Source organism: Pogoniulus pusillus, chromosome 27, assembly GCF_015220805.1.
Source record: "Pogoniulus pusillus isolate bPogPus1 chromosome 27, bPogPus1.pri, whole genome shotgun sequence".
In the NCBI taxonomy this organism is placed as follows: domain Eukaryota; kingdom Metazoa; phylum Chordata; class Aves; order Piciformes; family Lybiidae; genus Pogoniulus; species Pogoniulus pusillus.
Genome location: NC_087290.1, coordinates 13,899,189 through 13,917,639, shown reverse-complemented (window position 1 = coordinate 13,917,639; position 18,451 = coordinate 13,899,189). Strand labels below are relative to the sequence as shown.

At 57.0% G+C, this 18,451-nt stretch overlaps 2 protein-coding genes across 9 annotated transcripts in view; one reads left to right on the top strand and one right to left on the bottom strand.

Moving 5' to 3' along the window:
* Positions 1-24: 24 nt before the first annotated feature.
* On the top strand, positions 25-13,982 carry DUSP14 (dual specificity phosphatase 14). Its single transcript, XM_064166500.1, has 3 exons — positions 25-184; positions 10,283-10,378; positions 11,823-13,982. Exon 3 carries the CDS (start codon positions 11,925-11,927, stop codon positions 12,519-12,521), a length of 597 nt encoding a protein of 198 aa, XP_064022570.1. The 5' UTR covers positions 25-184; positions 10,283-10,378; positions 11,823-11,924; the 3' UTR covers positions 12,522-13,982.
* Positions 13,983-14,426: 444 nt separating this feature from the next.
* The window catches only part of SYNRG (synergin gamma), a 46,121-nt gene continuing 42,096 nt past the window's right edge, over positions 14,427-18,451 (bottom strand). For all 8 annotated transcript variants that reach the window (XM_064166489.1, XM_064166490.1, XM_064166493.1 and 5 more), the window contains one exon: positions 14,427-18,173. In XM_064166489.1, the coding sequence (XP_064022559.1) occupies positions 18,042-18,173 (132 nt within the window). In that variant the 3' untranslated portion in view covers positions 14,427-18,041. The remainder of the gene's footprint in view (positions 18,174-18,451) is intronic.

Genomic DNA, 18,451 nt, shown 5'->3' with positions numbered 1-18,451 from the left:
CGCCCCGGGGCAGAGCCGGGCGGGCCGGGCCCCGCCGTAGCCTGGTAACCGCGGCTCGGCGGGCGGAGGGCGGCCCCGGCAGCGCCGCGGTCAGGTGGCAGCCCCGGAGAGACGGAGCCCCGATAAAAGTCCTGCCTCGCCGCCGCCCCGTGAGGGAGTGTGGAGTTGTCGTCGCGGAGCCATGGTAAGAGCTGGGCCGGGGAGCGCGGAGCCCGCAGGGGCCTGAGCCGGGGCGGGCGCGGAGGGGGAGCCGGGGAGGGGGGGCCCGAGCGGCCGCGTCTCGCCGCCGCTGTAGCGCCGCTTCCGCCGTGCTTACAGCTCGCCGCTCTAAATTATGCCCTGAAGTGCTCTTCTCCGGGGGTCTCTGCCTGGGGGACCCCTGGCCAGCCTCTCAGCGCGGCCTCGGCTCTGCCCGTCCGGACTTGGCAGCGCTGCCTCCCCTCAGCACAGAGTCAGTGCCAGGTTGGAAGGGACTTAATGGATTATCTGATCCAACCTTTCGGCGTCTTCATCCTCACGGGGGTGTGCCCCGCGCCACACCGAGCGGGGAACGGGCCAGTCCCCCCGGTGCAGAGGGGCTGGATGCGGTCCCGGAGGCGCTCGCCGTGGTCACTGCTAGGGTCGGGGCGGTCCTGTGCATCTGGAGCTAGGAACGTGGGCTGGCTTAGGCTGGAAAAGACCTTTAAGATCATCGAGCCCAACCCTAATAGTGCTGGCTGTGGTGGGACGGTGCAGCCCACCAGGGCATCTCCACTAGGAGGTGCCCAGAAGACCAGGACTGGGCCAAAAGCCCCTCACGGGTGGTTGAACCCCAGGCTGGAGAGAGAGGGGTTCGCTTCGGATCCACACCAGAAGAGAGCCCCGCGCAGGGTTCGGGTGTTTCCTCGATGTGGAAACAGGGCTCAGCCCACGCCGCGGCCGTGGCGGTGCCGGAGCGGGGCGGCGTGCCCTGGCTGCTGCCCACCGGGTGCCGGCCGCCCTTGGCACCGCCGGCGCTGGGGCAGCCCGGGGCCGCCGCATGCCCGCGGCCGCTTGGCCTCCGAGCGTGCCTGGCCCTTGACTCAGCTCCGGGGCAGCTGCGCCGGGCAAGGGCAGCGATCGATGAGCGGCGACTGGCTGCAGGGAGGCTGGGCAGGGTTATAACCTGTTCGACTGGGCGGCAAATGAGTCTTTTATTCTGAAGCGCCGAGTATTGACAGATGTCCTAATACCGAGTTGCAAGTTCGGTTTATCCCTAGCGCCGCGGCCGCAGGAATGCTGGAAGGATTAGCCCCGACAAAACACTGTTTTCCCTTGGGATACACCAGCTCTGCCACCCCTGCCCTGCCAGGCAGCGGGTTCCTCCTCCAGGCCTCTCCATCCACCTTGGTGTGTGCCGCCCTCCCCGTGGCTGGGACAGACTCTGTAGCGCTCCAGATCCCGAGCGATGGAAACCAGAGCCTCCCAGTTTGGGGTGAATGTGCCGTTCCCACCGGCAGCCACCCGCTGCCGTGGCGTGGCTAGCGTGACCCTGGTGGGCGGCAGGAGGGAGCGGTAATGCCGCAGGTTTGAAGGGGTCTATGCCTAGAAGGAGTGAAGGTGCAGCTCTGCCTGTCCTTCCTGCCCCTGAGGGCTCCTGGACGGGGGCATGCATATCCCAGCCTCCCTCCAGAGGGAAAGGTGAAATCCCAGGGACTTCATCCAAGCCCTCGCTGCTCTGTGGGGTCTGCTCCAGGCTCTGGCACTGCTTCCTTGTTGGTCAAGGCTATACTGACATTTGCAGGGCTTAATACCTGATCCCAGCTGGAATCGCAGAGCGGAGGAGACAGAGAGCTCCTGCTGCTCTAGTGAGACAAATGTACGAGGGGTGTGTCTGTCTACCCTGGGCCGCGGGGAGGGAAGAGATGCAGAAGCCTACACAAGAAAGCCTCAAACCGACCTCTGTGTTGAGAGCCTGGTACCAACTTTGTTTCAGGGAGCCATCCACGTGGCATAGCTGCACATCCAGGCAGAAGTAAGGGGTGAGGAGTGGGGGAAAAGTCTCTGGGCAAGGCAAGCAGCTTTGCTGTCGCTCGCCACACAGCACTGGGTACTGGGAGCAGCTTTGCTCTCCCCACACATCAGTGCAGCAGAGAAACCTTCCAAGCTTTGTGCCACTACAGCAGGACCTAACTTCCAGGGTGGTTTTCTGCAGTTCCTCAAAGCAGGGACAGGAGCTTCCCCCAGCTCCTCCTTCCCTTTCCGGGTACACAACCAGCACTAATTTATTGCTTCAAAGAATGACATCTTGAGCGACCACAATGCAATCAAATGCTGATGTCTAGCAGACTGGGCTCTGGCATTTGAAAATAACTGAGAAGTCTCTGAGCAGCAGCCCCAGCTGAATGGAAATGAAGCCTCAAAGTGGAAGGCAAACACAGTGCCCAGCCTGCCTTGGACAGGGCTCGGGGGTGGGGAGCTGCCCCAGCTGTGGTGCCTGCAGAGCACTCCCTAGCACCAGCTCATGGGGCAGTCTCACAGGGCTACTCCCCACTTGAAAAAGGAATAACAACACTCAGGCAGGTTTTAGGTTTTACTTTCCCAGCAGCAAGGCTCAACAGGTGCTGTCGTGCTCACTGGTGCCCCACAGCTAGGCAGGTTGGGGTACCTGGGCTGCTGAGATCTAATTTCTGCATCTGTCTACATGGAACCACAGAATGGTTTAGGTTGGAATGGACCTTAAAGATCATCCAGTTCCACCCCCTGCTCAAGGCCTCATCCAGCTGGGCTTTGAACACCTCTAGGGAAGGGGGCATCCACAGCCTCCCTGGGTAACCTGTGCCAGTGTCTCCCCACTCTCACTCTAAAGAATTTCCTCATGATCTCTAATGTCAATCTGCCTTCTTCCAGCCACCCCCAACACAGAGGGTGGCTGTGGGTCCCTTCCCCTTGGCGAGAGGCCCAGTAGAGCTCATGGGGCAGGCAGGAGACTTGGTTCACAGAGGCCATTTGGATGTCCTCAGTGTTGTTCTGCTGAGGAGAGTCCCATTCCCCAAGCCTGGAGCAGCTGGAGCTGCCCATGGGGGTGCAGGGTGCCGGCCCCTTGCTGCCTGCACGGGAAGCGTTTTGCTCCTGCCTGGAAACTTGGTTTCCAACTAATTGATTAAAATTGGCCTCCCTCCCTGTTACCCTAAGCAACCCCATCGATGTCCTCGGAAGGTGACCTCATTCCTTACAGCTGCTGCTGAGCAGACCAGCCCATTCTCATCCTGCTTTCTTGCTGCTCTCCCTTCAGCTCTTGCTTCCTGCTTTTACTGTCCGGTGGTGAACCACTGCCTGGTTTTGGAAGGCATGAGCAGCTCCTGCCAGCCTGGATTCCTCCAGCGGGGTGGGAGGGGTATGTCACTGGTTTACTGGGGGTATCAGGCTTTGAGAGCTCCTGGATAAGCAGGTCTGCATCAGTTGGCAGTGCCCCTGGGAAGGTCCTGGTGAGCGTCAGCATGGAAACACCAGACGGCTTCCAGGGCACGCTGCAGTTAATTTGCAGCTGCCTTCGATTTTTATGGGTTTTGAGTGGGCTGGCAGGGACAGGCCAGAGCACAGAACTGCTGCCATGTAAGCAAGAGGCACAACTCCCCCCCAGCACAGACCCGGATGAGCCCCGTGGTGGCAGCCGAGCAGCCCTGCTCCCAGCAGGGTCACACACAAGCGAACACACCAGGTCTCTGTGCCTCTCTGTGTCCCCCCAGGGTAACCTCAGACACAGGGAGCAGGGGATGGAGCAGGGCAGCTTTTCTAAACTCCACTTGCAATCCAGATGCCATCAGCTGGCACCAAAATGAGCTGTAGTGCTCCAGAACAGATGATATCTCCACTTGGGGTTCAAAACCAGCCCTTGGTGTTCAGCAGACTACAGAATGAGGCTGCATATAACTGTAGGAGCCTCTTCATGCCTCCTGAAGGCTTAGTTCTGGATTTCAGGGAGCCTTTTGTGCACTCCATCAGACAGGGTAAGTGGGGCCCTGCCTCCCAGGGACAGGAGGGTTGTTTCCCTTGCCTAAAACCCTGATGTGGGAAGCTGTGCCCAGAGCAGAGTGGCTGATACCCTATCATGGAGGAACTGATAAACACCAGCTCCCAGGCTGGCTCCGTCCCTGCCAGCAGCTCTCCCCGTGGCAAGTGCTTTGGCTCACAGCTGGCAGGATCCAGCTGTCAAGCAGAGAGGAAGCAGCTCTGCCTCTTCCCACTCCAGAGCAGTGAGATGGGGGTGGCTGCATGGCAGGGAGTGGGTAAGGTGCCTGTGGGCAGGCTCTGCTGCCTCACTAAGGAGGAGATAGTGGCAGCATGCATGAAGAGTCATTGGCGCTGCCCTCCCCTGCCTGGCAGAGGCATGCAGGCAGCCTGGCCCATGTGCCAGGCAGCATCCTGACAGAACCCTCAGTACTCCTGTTTTTTCTCCCGCTCCTTTGGTGCTGGGAGAGCAGCAGCTCAGGGAGCCAGGCTTTGGCTCACAGTGTGAGGAGGGGCTGAGAGACTGGCAGAGTGCTGCTAGACACTCAGGAGCTTGTCAGCTGGGCTGATTTAGAAGGTGCCAACCATAAGGCATGCCCTGATGGTCTGGAAATGCTTGCAATGCTACCCATGCCTTCTGCAGTCGCTCGTTAACCCCTCTTGAGTCTGTTCAGTGTATTAACCTCAGCAGCCTGGTCACAGACCGGGGCTGATTGCTGTGCCTGCAGCATGAGCAGGGACTAGCTGTAGGAGTGAGGATGTGGCTCCTGGGCTGCAGAAGGCAGCCGGGTGAGGCTTGCCAAGTCCTGGCCTTCCCCAGGCCTGCCCAGAGCACCTGGCATGCCAGCGGTGCCCGTGGAAGGAGATGAGCTGTGACGCAGGAGTGTCTGCTGTCACCTCTCCAAAGGCAGCGTCACAGCAGGCTGGGACAGGCTGGTGAGGGCTCATCAGCCCTGCAGCCTGCAGAGCTGGCTCAGGTCGTGGGAGCAGTCCCAGTCCAGGTGTATGGAGGAGGCAGGGCTGCACTGGGAGAAACCAGACACTGTGCTATGGGCTGAACCTGATAGGTCTGGGGTCGTGGAGCCTGGCAGCCTTCGCAGCTAATCCCTGTCAGCTTCTCTCCTGAAGGGGAGTCAAGGCTGGAATGCACCACGAAACCTCTGGGAAGTGACCCCAGTGTGTTCTTGCCAGGGTGGGAACCCCAGCAGTGCTGTGTGCTGAGGAGCAGCCAGGCCTGCCAGAGCAGACAGATGATTGTCTTGGTTTAACGTCTGACAGCTTCCATCCTGTGCTCGCCTGAGAGGGTAATGCAGGCTGCAAGCAGGAATCAATCAGGGCTCGGTCACAGCCCGAACCATCCCCTCCTGCTTCCCCTTCCTTCTGTTCTGCTTCAAACCCAAACTGCTCGTCCCTTTCATCAAGATGATGTGCTGGTGGCTGTGCACCACACACGGAGAGCAGCCTGTGGCAGCCTCAGGAGCGCATCCGCCACAGCCAGAGGCAGGAAGGCAAAGACCCCAGTGGAGCGGGCACAGAGCTGTGGTCGCTGCTGCAGCACCCCTGGCCTTGAGCTCACTTCAGACTGCCATGGGCTCTGCACGAGCAAGGCCTGACCCTGAGCACGGCTACGTTTGTGCTCTCCACTGACATTTATCTCAGATGCTGTCCTCCAAGACCATTTCTGAAGCAATTTGCTGTTCAGCTTGGCTAGGAAGAGCCCTGAGCAGGCTCCTTCCTTCAGCGCCTGCAATATTGACTCTGCTCTTTGCTGCAGCATTAGGGAGCATTTGTCATCTCCGAAATGAATGAATAACTTTCCCTCTCCTGGGAAGGGGGAGAAGGCTTCAGTACCCGTTTGTTCCACACACCCAGCACACAAAGCTGTTTCCAGTTACAGACAAAACTGTAACTTGGGGGTGAAACCAGGGGTGCTGGGGTCTGTGCTCTATCAGCTCCCCTCGTCCTCCTCACGCAGTAAACTTGCTGAGCACCTCCCAAGCCTTGCCCTCTGCACTGCGCCAAGGATGCCCTGCTCAGCCACGGTCCTTTGGGCAGCGTTAGGGCAGGAGGAGCAGAGTGGCTGCCAGAGAGCCAGGGGCACCCAGCCAGCAGCATCAGAGTCAGGGCAGGACCTGCCATCCCTCCCCACCCCTGAGCTGGCTGCAGAGCTTCACATGGCCCAGGGGCAGAAGGGCCTGGGAGATGCCTTTGCCACTGCCAGGTACCAGCCACGTTGCCACATCACTGACGTCCAATCCACCACCAAACAAAAGTCCTACTTGAGTCCCTCAGGAAGGAGCCACAGCCTCTGCTCTCAAGCCAGAGGAGCCCTTAGAAGAATGCAACCCAAGGATCAGGAAGCCACCCAGCAGCAGGATAAGGAAGCAGAAGCTCAGACCTGGCAATTTGTTGTGTACAGACCAAGAAGCAAGGCTCTCCCTGCTGCCCTGGAGGTCACAGCCTGCTGAGCTAACATCTGCCTGTTTGCCTTCTCAGCTTTCAGAGCTTCTCTAAAGACTTTCTTGGGAGCAACCAGGAATGCTTTCCTGTGGGAATTTCAGCCCTTGTTAGCAGGACCACATTCCCAGGGATGAAAGCAGGAAACAAACTCCAGCTATGACAGGATTTGGAAGAACAGAGCCATGAGCATTGCCAGCAGCAACCCGAGGGACTGGAGCACCTGCTACACAAACCAGGAGATCAGAGGTGTTGTGTTGCTTCTGAAACCCTCTTGTCTGGAGAGGAGCTGCTCTGGTGCCAGGAAACCTGCGCACTGGGTATCAGCCAGTATCAAACTGGCCAGCCCTGTGTGGGCCCCAACCACCAGCCTTCCATGGCAGTAGCTACCAGAAGGCATCTGCCCTTCTCCAACTGACCCAGCTGCAGGTGAACCATGCAGCTTAACCTCAAGGTACAGCAGAACCTCATGTGATGCTCAAATGAGAAGCGTGGCAGAGCAGGGGAGTGCTCTCTGGTGGGTGCAGGACGAGGTTCTGGCCATGGCAGGAGCTGGAGAAGTGTCACCTCACTGCAAACCTGTGCTTGGGACCCTGCTGGCTGAGAGCTGTGTGGAAAGGAGCTGGAGCCTTTGAAGGCCAGAGTCATCTCCGGGCTGTAATTACCCTCTCGTTTTCCCCATCCCTAATTATGCAGAACCCACCAGTCTGCTGAGGAGGCTGCACCAGTCCCACTTCTGTGTCATCAGGGCCAGGGACCCCCTGTCACCCAAAGAGGTCCCAGCCCTTCCTAGCAGGGTGAGCAGGTGGCTGCAACTGGTCTCTGTGCATGGGGGAGCCCAAGGCAGAGCCTGGGAAGAGGTTTGCTGTGGCTCAGGGCTGTTGCAAGATCAGTTATGTGTTAACTGGGGGCAGCTCTGCAGACAAGGATGCAGTGGCAGGAATCCCTGGTTGCTGCCAGCCCAGCACCAGTCTGCCCAGAGGATCACACTGCACCCGCTGGGAATTTCAGCCCTTTGCAGGAAGCCACAAGTACTTCTCATGTCCTTTGGGAGGTGGTTTTTGGTTGCTTCTTTAGAGCCAGCCCTGGCTCTGTCCCCTCACCCTGTGACATCTCCCATCATCATCATCTTGCAGCCTGGATGCAGTGGGAGCACCCACAGCTTCTTTGCAGGGTGACATGTGGGGACAAGTGTCCTCAAGAACCCTGACTTCAGGCTTGTGTGACCACCCCAGCCCATGCACCTGCTCAGAAACTCAAGCCAGGAATAAATGGGAGAGGTGAGGGTCATTGTCATGTGAAATGGTGTCCACTGGGTGCAGCCATCCCTGTCTGAGCTGTCACTCCATAAGGCAGAGCTGGACCCACTGCCAGCAGCTCTCCCCATGCCCATTTTGCCACTGTCCTGTGCAGGTACAACAGGGCTGGGCTTTGTGTGTGCTTCACTCCCCCTTCTGCTATTATTCTCTCATTTCTCTGGGCGCAGCAAGGACCAAGCAGAGCCTTTTCACCCTTTTCCTCTCTCTGCCCCAGTACAATGGGGGAAACTCCTGTGTGACCGGCAGCAGTGTTGGGTTACAGCAGGGACAGGGCAGGGGAAAGGGAAGGTGTTGAGAAAGGCAAAAGGAGTTTGACAGGAGTGAAAGAGCAGACTTTAGGTTAGGCTCTGTCATTCGGGCTGTTCAGCCTGGAGAAAAGAAGGTTCTAGAGAGACCTAAGAGCAGCCTTCCACTATCTGAAGGGCTAAAAGAAACCTGGGGAAGGGCTGCTTAGAAGGGCTTGTAGTGACAGGATGAGGTGCAATGGATTTGATCTGGAAGAGAGCAGATTTAGACTGGAGATTAGGAAGAAATTCTTTGGAGTGGGGGTGGGGAGACACTGGCACAGGTTGCCCAGGGAGGATGTGGATGCCCCCTCCCTGGAGGTGTTCAAGGCCAGGCTGGATGAGGCCTTGAACATCCTGGGCTGGTGGAAGTGTCCCTGCCCATGGCAGGGGGTTGGAGCTGGATGATCTTTAAGGTGCCTTCCAACCCAACCCATTCAGTAAGGCTATGAAGCTGCCCGTGGCCAGGCAGGAGGGTTAGGAGAAGGTGCAGACAGACGAGGGCTTGCACCTGCGGGGCTGTTGATGCTTCCTCATCGTCATCCAAGGCACCGCACCCAGCAGGCAGCCTCTGCCTTCCGCGGCAGACGAGGCCCTTTTCATTTCCAGGCTCCCTGCAAGCCAGCAGCTGCTCAGGCTGCTATGTGTGGGCAGGAGGAGTGTGGCTTTGTCACATGCCTGAGACGTGTCGCAGTCGGTGGCATCCCAGCCAGCTCCTGCTGCGAGAGCCGTGACCGCGGGAGGGACGCTGGCACCTGCCTCTCTCCCGCAGCCTTGCCCCCCGCCTCTGCTGCCCGCCGGGGCCAGCAGCCTGGGTGCAGGGCTTGGGGCTGGCGGCACCGCAGCCTCACCCCTCGCTTATGTAATGAGCCTGAACCCCTCCCGACAGGAGCTGTGCTGCTGCCAGCCGAGGCAGCGCTGCCCGCTGTCAGCCGTGCGGAGCCCCGGGAAGGTAACTGGGACATGGCACTGCGGGCACTCGACTCGCAGGGGCTCAAAATCCACCCCGCGCCGCCGCTGCTGCCCACAGCGAGCAGAGGTGGCACAGCTTGGTGCCTCCCGGGTGCTGCCCCTCTCTTCCCAGGAGCAGGACCCCGCGGCTCCGCCTGCCCCTGCGTCCAGGCTGCCCTGCGCTGCCCTCCCGGTGGCTGCGCTGCGCGGGCGGTTTGCTGCCAGCCCGGCGGCGGCAGAGTTTGCAGAGCCAGCCCGGCCTGTCAGATGCAAATGCCGGGATAAGTCGCTGCCTGCAAACAGGAATCGCTTTATGGAAAGCAGCAAAGCCTTTCCCAAACTGCTCCGAGAAGCGCTCAGAGGCCCCGTGGGGAGTAGTCGCAGCCCAGGTGCAACAGCGTGGATGTGGCATGAGTGTGCTGAGCCCCCAGCAGCAGGGCAGAGCCTCGCTGTGGTTGAGCTTTGGGTGCCTTGGTTTGTGTGGTAAGGCAGGCATGCTGCTACCCTGCTCCCAGAGGTGCCAGCCGGCTCTCTGCAGGTGAGCAGAGCAAGGTGCTGCAAGCCTCTCCTGCTGCACATTTGCAGGTCGCCCTCCTCTAAGGTTTCCCAGCCCTCACTGGAGGTGTGGCATTAAAAATCACGTTTGGGTTTGTCCTTTGGCCTCCAGCCAGCTTGTCTCAGCTCCCCAGCTCCTTCTAGAGCCTCCTGACACGCCCTGCTGCCCGGCAGCCCAGCGCCACAACTGTGCCAGCCCCCTTGGCCAGCCACTATGCCATGCAGCCTGTCCGAGCACCGAGACCTGCCAGGCACAGCAGCTCTGCCTTCCCTCAGCCCATCTCCACCCTTCCCATTTGTCCCTGGAATTCCAGCAGTGCCCTTGCAGAGGGACTCCCAGGAGCTTGCTTTGGGCACAGGCAGAAGACACGCAGACCTGCACCAGCTGCCTGAGACCAAGTGGCTTGGTGGCTGCTACAGGGGAAGCTGGAGCAAATGAATTCCTTCAGCTGTTCTAACTTTTTGGTTGTTTTTTTTTTTTCTTTGAGCCATGACTTCAGTGACAGCCTCAGATTCTTCTGGGCCTGCCATGACTGAATGCTGTGCTGGCAAGGACTAGTGGCATTATGATGTCAGCAGCCAGTGGCTTCCCCTCCATCTTTCCCTAAGGGGCTGGCAGGGAAGCTGGTGACCTCCCTGCCAGCTCTTGGCCACCTCGAGTGTGTGACTTTACCATAGCTGATGCAGAAGGGGCTGCCTGGTGTCCCTTTTGGGTCTCCCAAGCCCCGTGCTCTCTTCTCTCCCCAGCTCAGTGTTGGACACGCTCTATGAGACACCTCAGCTTCAGCAGCCCACAGCTTCCCTGCGCCCAGTGGTGATCTGGACAGGAGTTTGCTACCAAGTGTAAGTGTCTGAGTCCTCTGTGTTGTCAGGAATAGATCTTTGAGAGCAGGACTTGTCCCTGCTCCAAGAACTTTTTCCCCCTGTGTCTGTGCCTTCCCTTGCTGCTCCAGCTGGGTGCCTGCGGTGGCGGGGCTGTCTGCAGGGGAAGCTGAGTGCTCACAGCTGCAGCAAAGCTCTTCTTGTTAGGGCATGAACTCAAGTTGCAGCACCAGCGCTTTGGGCCCATGGGTTCAGGAGCTGCTCAAGTAGCTGCCAGCAGGGAACAAGCCACAGAGGAGGCCATGCTGTGCTCATTAGGTTACCATACCACAAGGCCGTGCCAGAAAATCTGCTGGTAGCTCTATCAGCTGCTGCTGAGGCCTGACAGTGTGTCCTGGGGCACAGGGTGCAGATGGCTGCATTCTGGTGTCAGGACTGAGGAGGCTCCAGCTGGGATCTTTCAGCCCTTTGAGGACTCTCTGATCTGGAGTTAACTGCTGGAGGAACAGACACCCCCACACCCAAGGAGCTGAGCATCCTCCAGATCCCCTCCACTCTTGACGCTTTGGTGGGCTCAGACCTACTTGGGCAGACTGGGGACTCTCCTGCCAGTGCTGACCAAAGCCTCTTCCGTGGCCTATCTCTAGCTGAAGAATCCACAGCTAAAAGGGACTGGCAAATTGGTAATGCTGTGGGACTCAGCCCCTTGCTCGCAGCTTCTCCTTTGCAGGAGTCCTAAAGGGAGAAGAGAAGAGGGCATCCAGCCCGGATGCGTGGATCAGGCAGGTGAAGCCTTTGCCCACAGTGTAAAGCAGTGATTCAGGCAACAGGAAAAGAGCCTCCCTTGTCCCGGCCTCTTTGGTCTCACTGGCAGCTCTGACATAACCAGGTCACTCTTTCCACACTTGCCCAGCCTGGCTGGGGACCGATGGCTGAGCTGGGTGGACATGATTCACTGCCTCGCCTAATGGGCAGCTCGCTGCCTGCGCTTTGGCAGGGCCCTGCACCTACCTAAGAAAGAAGGGTGGCTCTGGGCAGCAGGCCGGGCAAGCTCCATGCCTGCCATCTACACCTAGCCCTGGTAAGCTGTTTCTCACCATCCCTTTGGACTCTGGCCAGCTGTGCAGTTGCTGCTTTTGAGCATGGAGGTGGTGTAGCTAATCCTCCACGTGTTGATCCAGGTTAGCTGCTGTCAGGGCCCATGGGCAGGCTGCCTAAGCCCTCGATGTGTAATTGGAGCTAATTAGGCTGGGAGACTTTTTGGTTAGGATCTGTCCAAGCACTGCCCGGGGCCCCCATGCTAATAAGCACTGTGCAAAGCCAGCACCACCTTGCCCCACAGAACGTTGCCAGTTAGAGGCTGTCCAGGCTGTAGGAGGGCAAGTAGTGTTTCCCTGTTCCCTGGCACAGGGCTGGTGGCACCAGGCAGCTGCCCCACTCACATGGCATTGCTTGTGTTTTGCAGTGACCAGACAGAGGAAGCTCTTTCTGTCCCAGCACCACCAGGCCAGACAATCCTTCCATCGGGTCCCTTCCCATAATGGAAGCGTGAGTGACAAGATCCTCCATGACCTCCAGAAGCCACAACTCCCTCCCGAGAACTCTGATGGCTCCACGAATGCTTTCTGAAGGTGCCCTCGGGGGCATCGCCCAGATCACCCCCTCGCTGTACCTGAGCCGGGGCAGCGTCGCCTCCAACCGGCACCTGCTCCTGTCCCGGGGCATCACCTGCATCATCAACGCCACCATCGAGATCCCCAACTTCAACTGGCCCCAGTTTGAGTACGTGAAAGTGCCTTTGGCTGACATGCCCAACGCCCCCATCTCCCTGTACTTCGACAGCGTGGCCGACAAGATCAACAGCGTGGCGCGGAAGCACGGTGCCACCTTAGTGCACTGCGCCGCCGGCGTCAGCAGGTCGGCCACGCTCTGCATCGCCTACCTGATGAAGTACCACAAGGTGACCCTCTTCGAGGCCTACAACTGGGTGAAATCGCGGCGCCCCGTGATACGCCCCAACGTGGGCTTCTGGAGGCAACTGATAGACTACGAGAGGAAGCTCTTTGGGAAGACCACGGTTAAAATGGTGCAGACACCATACGGCATCATCCCAGACCTCTACGAGAGAGAACGGAGACCCCTGATGCCTTACTGGGGAATTTAATGGGACTGCAGGCAGGAAGCACAATGGAAGGGACGCGCTGGTCTGAGCAGACCAGGCTGGAGCCGTCCCCTTCTCCTCCTACAGCCAACCTTGGTTCTGTGCCATACAGCAGAACCTCAACTACTTCTCACCTCACCGACCTGCAAGGCCAACGGTCCCCTTCCAAGCGTTTCTCTCCGCAGGGATTCCCCCATCTGCCTTTCTCTGATTTAGCTGAATGAAGTCCTCTCATGAGTCAATTCCTTTCCTAGAGCCTCCCTTTCCTTCTCAGTCAGTCTTAGTGTCCCAGGCGCGAGGTCTGGGAGGCGCTGGCAGCACCGCTGAGCACCACACGGTGTGGCCTGCCCTGGGTGTCTGCCTGCTCCTCGCTGCTTTGCTTCCGTGCACAACTCTGTAGTGGCTTAGGGAGCGGTGCCAGCACGGAGCGAGCTCCAGCCTCCTGGCACTGGGTTTGCCCACGGGCCAGGCAGGGCAGGAGTGCAGGGGTGTGGTGCTAGTGCTGGTGTTTTCTTTAACAGCTGTAGTGACTCTCAGTATATAGTGTGTGAGGTCCTTAGTCAGCTCCTAACCTGTATTCAAAGTGAAGAGAAAAAACAGACAAAAAAAAAACCCAGAAGTAAACCAAACAAAGCCAAGAGAAGCCAGGCAGTGCCTGTCGGCCACCAGCCCAGGCTGAGTGATTCAGCTCCAATAAACGCAAGATCTTCTCTTTTTATTTCCCTCATTCCATGCCAGGGCAGCAGTTCCAGCGCACACTGACACCTGGTGTCACTGTCCTGCTGTCTGACAAACAGACACCGCAGACTGACTGTCCGTTTAGCACCACCGGTGGTGGCTGTGGGTGGAAAGGATCCAGAGGTCTTGTCCAAAAAGGTTATCTTGAGTCAGACGCAGGAGGTGAAGCCTCCCCACGCAGGACAGCCAAGGAACAGGGTGGGGAGCTGTGTGCATGCTCACTGCTGAGGCTCTGGGGCTGTGCCTGCTGCCACGCAGGCAGGGCACTGGGTGCAGGTGAAATCTGCTTGGTCCCTTAGCTCTAGGTACGGTCGTGATCTGCCTTAGCCTATTTCTGGATCACTCCATGATGTCCCCAAGGTGCTGCTGCATTCCAGAGCTGTGCCCACAAACCTGCCATCCGTTCAACCTCCTGCTCCGGGACAGCTCTGCCTTGTGCTGTGTGATGAGAACTGCTCCAGCCTCAGGCGTGGGAGAAGCCCTTCACTGCTGCCTCCTGGAGGTCCATCCCCTCTCTGCAGAGGGGCAAGGACTGGTTTGGTTGAAGCCTAACTGATGCCCACCCCAGGAGAGCAAGGCAAGTCTGTTCCTCAAGGAGACCTTCGTGTCCTCTGTTGCATCTCTGAAGGAGGAGCAGGCAGGCTGCTGGCTGCTGCGGTAGCATCTGACTGAAATCAGATTCTATACTTGTGGAAAAAAATAAAATCAATAAAGATTAAACAAAAACTTCTGCTGGGTTCCTCTCCAGAGCTGTGCTGCTGTGGCTCCCCTGATGGCAAGAACGTGGTGTGAGACTGAGCATGGCTTTGACCAAAGCTGGCCCTTGGGCTAGGCAAAGACACCATGACCTGCTCCCATCACTGGGCTCATCGTGGAAGTGGTTGGAAGGGAGCTTGAAGATCATCCAGCTCCACCCCCCCTGCCACAGGCAGGGATACTTCCACTAGCCCAGGCAGCTCAAGGCCTCATCCAACCTGGCCTTGAACACCTCGAGGCAGGGGGCATCCACAGCCTCCCTGGGTAACCTGTGCCAGTGTCTCACCCTGTTCACAGCCCACCCAGTGCCTTGCAGCTGTTTCAGAATCCTTAGCTTCTGAAGCCCCAGATGAGCAAAGCAGCAAAAGCATTTTCTTCTAGCTGCACCCTGGCACAAGACACTCCACAGGCTGGTCAGATAGGAACTGAGCTCTTTATTGAACACGAGGTTTGAATCTCAGCACAGGATTTGTAAATCATTGCAAGAATTAGGGGGTAAATGATGCACTGAAGTCAATTAGCAACACTGCTTACTGGATTGGAGTAGCAGCAGTGACTCCAGCATTGCACAGACCAAACCAGCACCAACTACTAACAGCAAAACCACTTCTAGAAGAGAAATACCATCTGCCCAGAGGGCAAATAAAGAATCACAATAGAAGGGGAAGGTTTCCCACCACTTTTCTTCATAAAATGATGCCATTTCTATTTGAACCTTGAGGACTGGAATTAAATACAGGTCCGGAGAGCAAAACCAAAGGAGTAGTTTGTACAATAGCAGCATCTATTGCAAAGGCAGCTTTTGTTTCAGGTTTAAATAATCTGATGTGTAGCTAACTAGAAGTTGGAATATTCCTTGGGTTTTCCTGAGCAGCTTCTCAACCTCAGGTTGAATTTCACTATCACTCCATATACACTACAGGACCTTCAAGGAAGGAGCTGCTCCAAACAAACTCAGGGGGAGAGAAGCTGCTGCTAGGGAGGAAAAGCCAGAGGAATGGTCAAGTGCAGAGCATAATTCCCACACCACAAATAACCTCCAGTTTGGAGCAGCAAGCCTGGGGAGAAACTAGAGCCAACACATGGTGAAAGATGGGCAGGGGAAGGGGCTGGAGCTCCACATAGCTCCTACCTCCCACAGGAAAGAAACCACAACACACAAAGACAGCAGAGCAGCACCAGGAATACAGCTGGGAAAAGCCATCTCTACATTAAATGACCAGGCAGAGAATCTCTCAGAATTCTAAATGCACAGAAATAGATAGAAAAAAAAAAATCACCTGCCATGGGCAGCCCCAAGGCAGCTCAGAGAACACATCAAAAACCCCAGCCAAGCCTCACTTCCCTTTTCCAGCAAAAGCCACAAGCAGCGGGAGCCCTGGATCCCAGCAGCAGCAGCAAGGCCAAAGCTGCACTCTGCACCAGGCTGTGTGCAGGGGCAGCAGGGGAGGGCGGCCCTGGCACAGAGCACTGCAGGCAGGAACTGTAACCTTGGATACTGAGTGCCCAACCCCGGGCCGCACAGCTGAGATGCTGCTGAATGCCACAGTGAGTCACCGGAGTGAGGAGGAGATGGAAGCGAACTGATCCTCCCTGTGCGCTGCCTTCTGCCAGGGTGGCCTCATGCAGACCGTCTGCTGTGCTCCCACCAGGCAAAGGTGTCCAGCGCCCACGAGTGCTGCCTGCTCCCCACACTCGCAGGCTGTTGCCCTTCCTTCTGCAGGGATCAGGAGTGTCGCAGCTCAGGGAGCTCTGCTGCAGCCACCACTGCCGATTCCTGCCTTTTATGGGCCAAGAGCCACGCTGGATTCCTCGGAGAGAGGCTTCCTCCGAGAGAGCTCAGCTGCTCCACGCACAAGGAGCACAGCACTGCAGAAGGTTCTGGTGGCAGTGGAGCTGGGGGCGCATCTGAACTCCTGGGTGCTTTAAGTTTCACGTTGTGGCCTCTGATTTGTGGCATTTGCTTTTAATTAGATAAAAATAACCCCCTCTCGAGCTGAGTGTTCAGGAGCTGTGGTGGGAGCCCAGGCTAACAATAAACTGCCTCTTCCCAAGATAGCATTTGAGAAGCAGCAGCGTTTGCGTCAGCCTGGTACTCCAAACCACTCGAGGGGGCCCCTCGCTAGCAGCAGGATGAGGCAGCCAACACTTCACTGCTGCTCTAACTCGGGAGGCAAAAGCCAGCAATGGTGACTGTGCCCAGCAGACCCCAAAGCCCCGTGGGAAAACCTGTGCTGGCAATGGGCACAGCAGCCCCAAATGACGACAGCAAGCAGTTCGTGGCCACGGGCTGTGATGCTTACTGCAGGAACTATTTCACACCCAGCAAAGGAAGCAGAGAGCAGGCAGTAAGTGACTGCCCTTACTTTGCTAATTACTGGGCCACAGAAGGCAGCCAGTCGCTGTCTAACGACACAAACCTGTGACGTGGTCAGCCCCAGCCTGCTACTGCAGGCACCAGTTGCTTGGTTTATGAATGAGCTAATTTCAGGCAGCAGGAAGATTTGCTTTAATTTGTGTAAATAAGGGGCCAGACACCCAGCACTCCTGTTAGCCAAGATTCTTTCACTGGCTGTAATTAACAGTTTAGTCTAACTAAGCCTCTTTCCCCCCCTTTTTTTTTTAAACAGACAGCATCATTTTTCCTCATTGTAATTTCTACTCCAGCAAATCACCACCAGTCCAAATCACCACAACGGAGGCAAGAGTAAGCTGGGGAAGCTGTTGGTATCTGTGGGGAGAAGGGAGATTTCCTGCAGCAGTGACATCCCAGAAGGAAGCAGCAGGCTGTACCTGACACACACACACCACTCCACTGACTGGAGTGAGAAGAGTCTCCTCATGACATTCTGAGTCTCCTACCACGTTACAGCTCTGTCCCCAGCTGCCTGCTGCCAGAGCTGAGGAGAGAATCAGGGACTGCAGGTGTAGGAGGGACATTGGTGATGGCACAACAGAACGTGGGAGCTGCCATAAGCCACAACACATCAGATGCAAGACACTCTGCTTCAAAAAGCAGCCACCAGCTTTCACTGCTGATCCACACCCCCTGCAGCAGGAGCTGGGGGCCACCTTGTGCTGCCAGCTCTGAGTCAGAGCAACAGCTGAGTGCAGGTAGCAGCAGGCTGCACAAATTGCACACAGGCAACCCCCTAGAAAAGCACATTCCTGTCCAGAAAAGGAAATGCCCCTCTAGAAAAGCACATTTGTGTCCAGAAAGGAAACATCTGGGTGGATGCAGGCAGGAGCAGAGCTGCTGTAGCAGGGGAGCCCAAGGTCCGGTGACAGACAGCAAATCATTCTGGCAGCTCAGGACCAGGCTGAGGAAGGAGTTTGTCCATATTTACAGAAAGACCACACCTGCCTGTGCTGAAGAATTCAGACAGGGTGGGGAAAAACAGTCAACACTTTTCCCCAGTCCTATCCCCCAGCACTGCCCAGGAATTCAGGATGAACTCCAGCAGAGGAGTGCAAGTATAAACAGAGCAGCTCTGCAGCCCCATTCCTTCAGAGTCAATAATTCAGTTTGCCTGGCAAGTTGCTGTGCCTCGTGCACTGCAATGCTATAGCAGCAAATAAGGAGAGGTCCACAGGCTGAAAAGATGATGGAAAGGATCTGTTTGCAAATGGACTTCAACATCCCAGTGGTCACTTCCATGCAAATCAGCCCAGCACCTGGCTTTTCCCTGGAAGCTCTGCCCTCCTTTGAAGATGCATGCCCTTGGTGAGCAGGCTGCCTTGTTACAGACTGGGACCCCCTTTCATCTTGGGGAAGGCTGAAATGCTGCAATTTTTTTGGCCAAAGTATGTTTTTTTCTGTTGATTTCTGACACCTTGGCCCTTTGCAAGTGACATTCTTCATGGGCAGGTGCCTGTGCCCCTGGCTGTAACCATTCTGCTGCAGAAACCCAGACACAGCCTTTCACACACTCACCACAGCCTGAGCCTGGCCACTGGCCCCACACCACAAATTGACCCCAAGTGTCCTGCACTACCAGACCCAATTCTCCATCTTCAGTGCAACAGCTCTCAGAGCAGGTCTGGCAGAATGAGACCTGGAGGCTTTGGCTCCACACAGTTGATCCAGAAATTCGCACAGCTTGCATGGTACTGGTGCCCTCCGTATGCCAGCTTGAAGTTATCTGTTTCTGAATTAAAGGCCTGAAACAACAAGAAATAAAGGTGTCAGTCTCCCCTGAAATAAATGTGACAGCCTCACCCACTCCAGGATCTTGGAACTGGAGCAGATCATGGACACAGCACAGGTATCAGCCCAGAATGGCACAGCAGTTCCCTCCCACTCTGAACAAACCACCCCATTCAAAACCAAATCTTGCTTTGAGCCTGCAGAGTGTTTGCAGGTGGACAAAAGCTCACCCATCACACCTGACCCCCTGCTTGGCCTGTCATGCCCCATACTGAGGGACCATGGGCTCAGC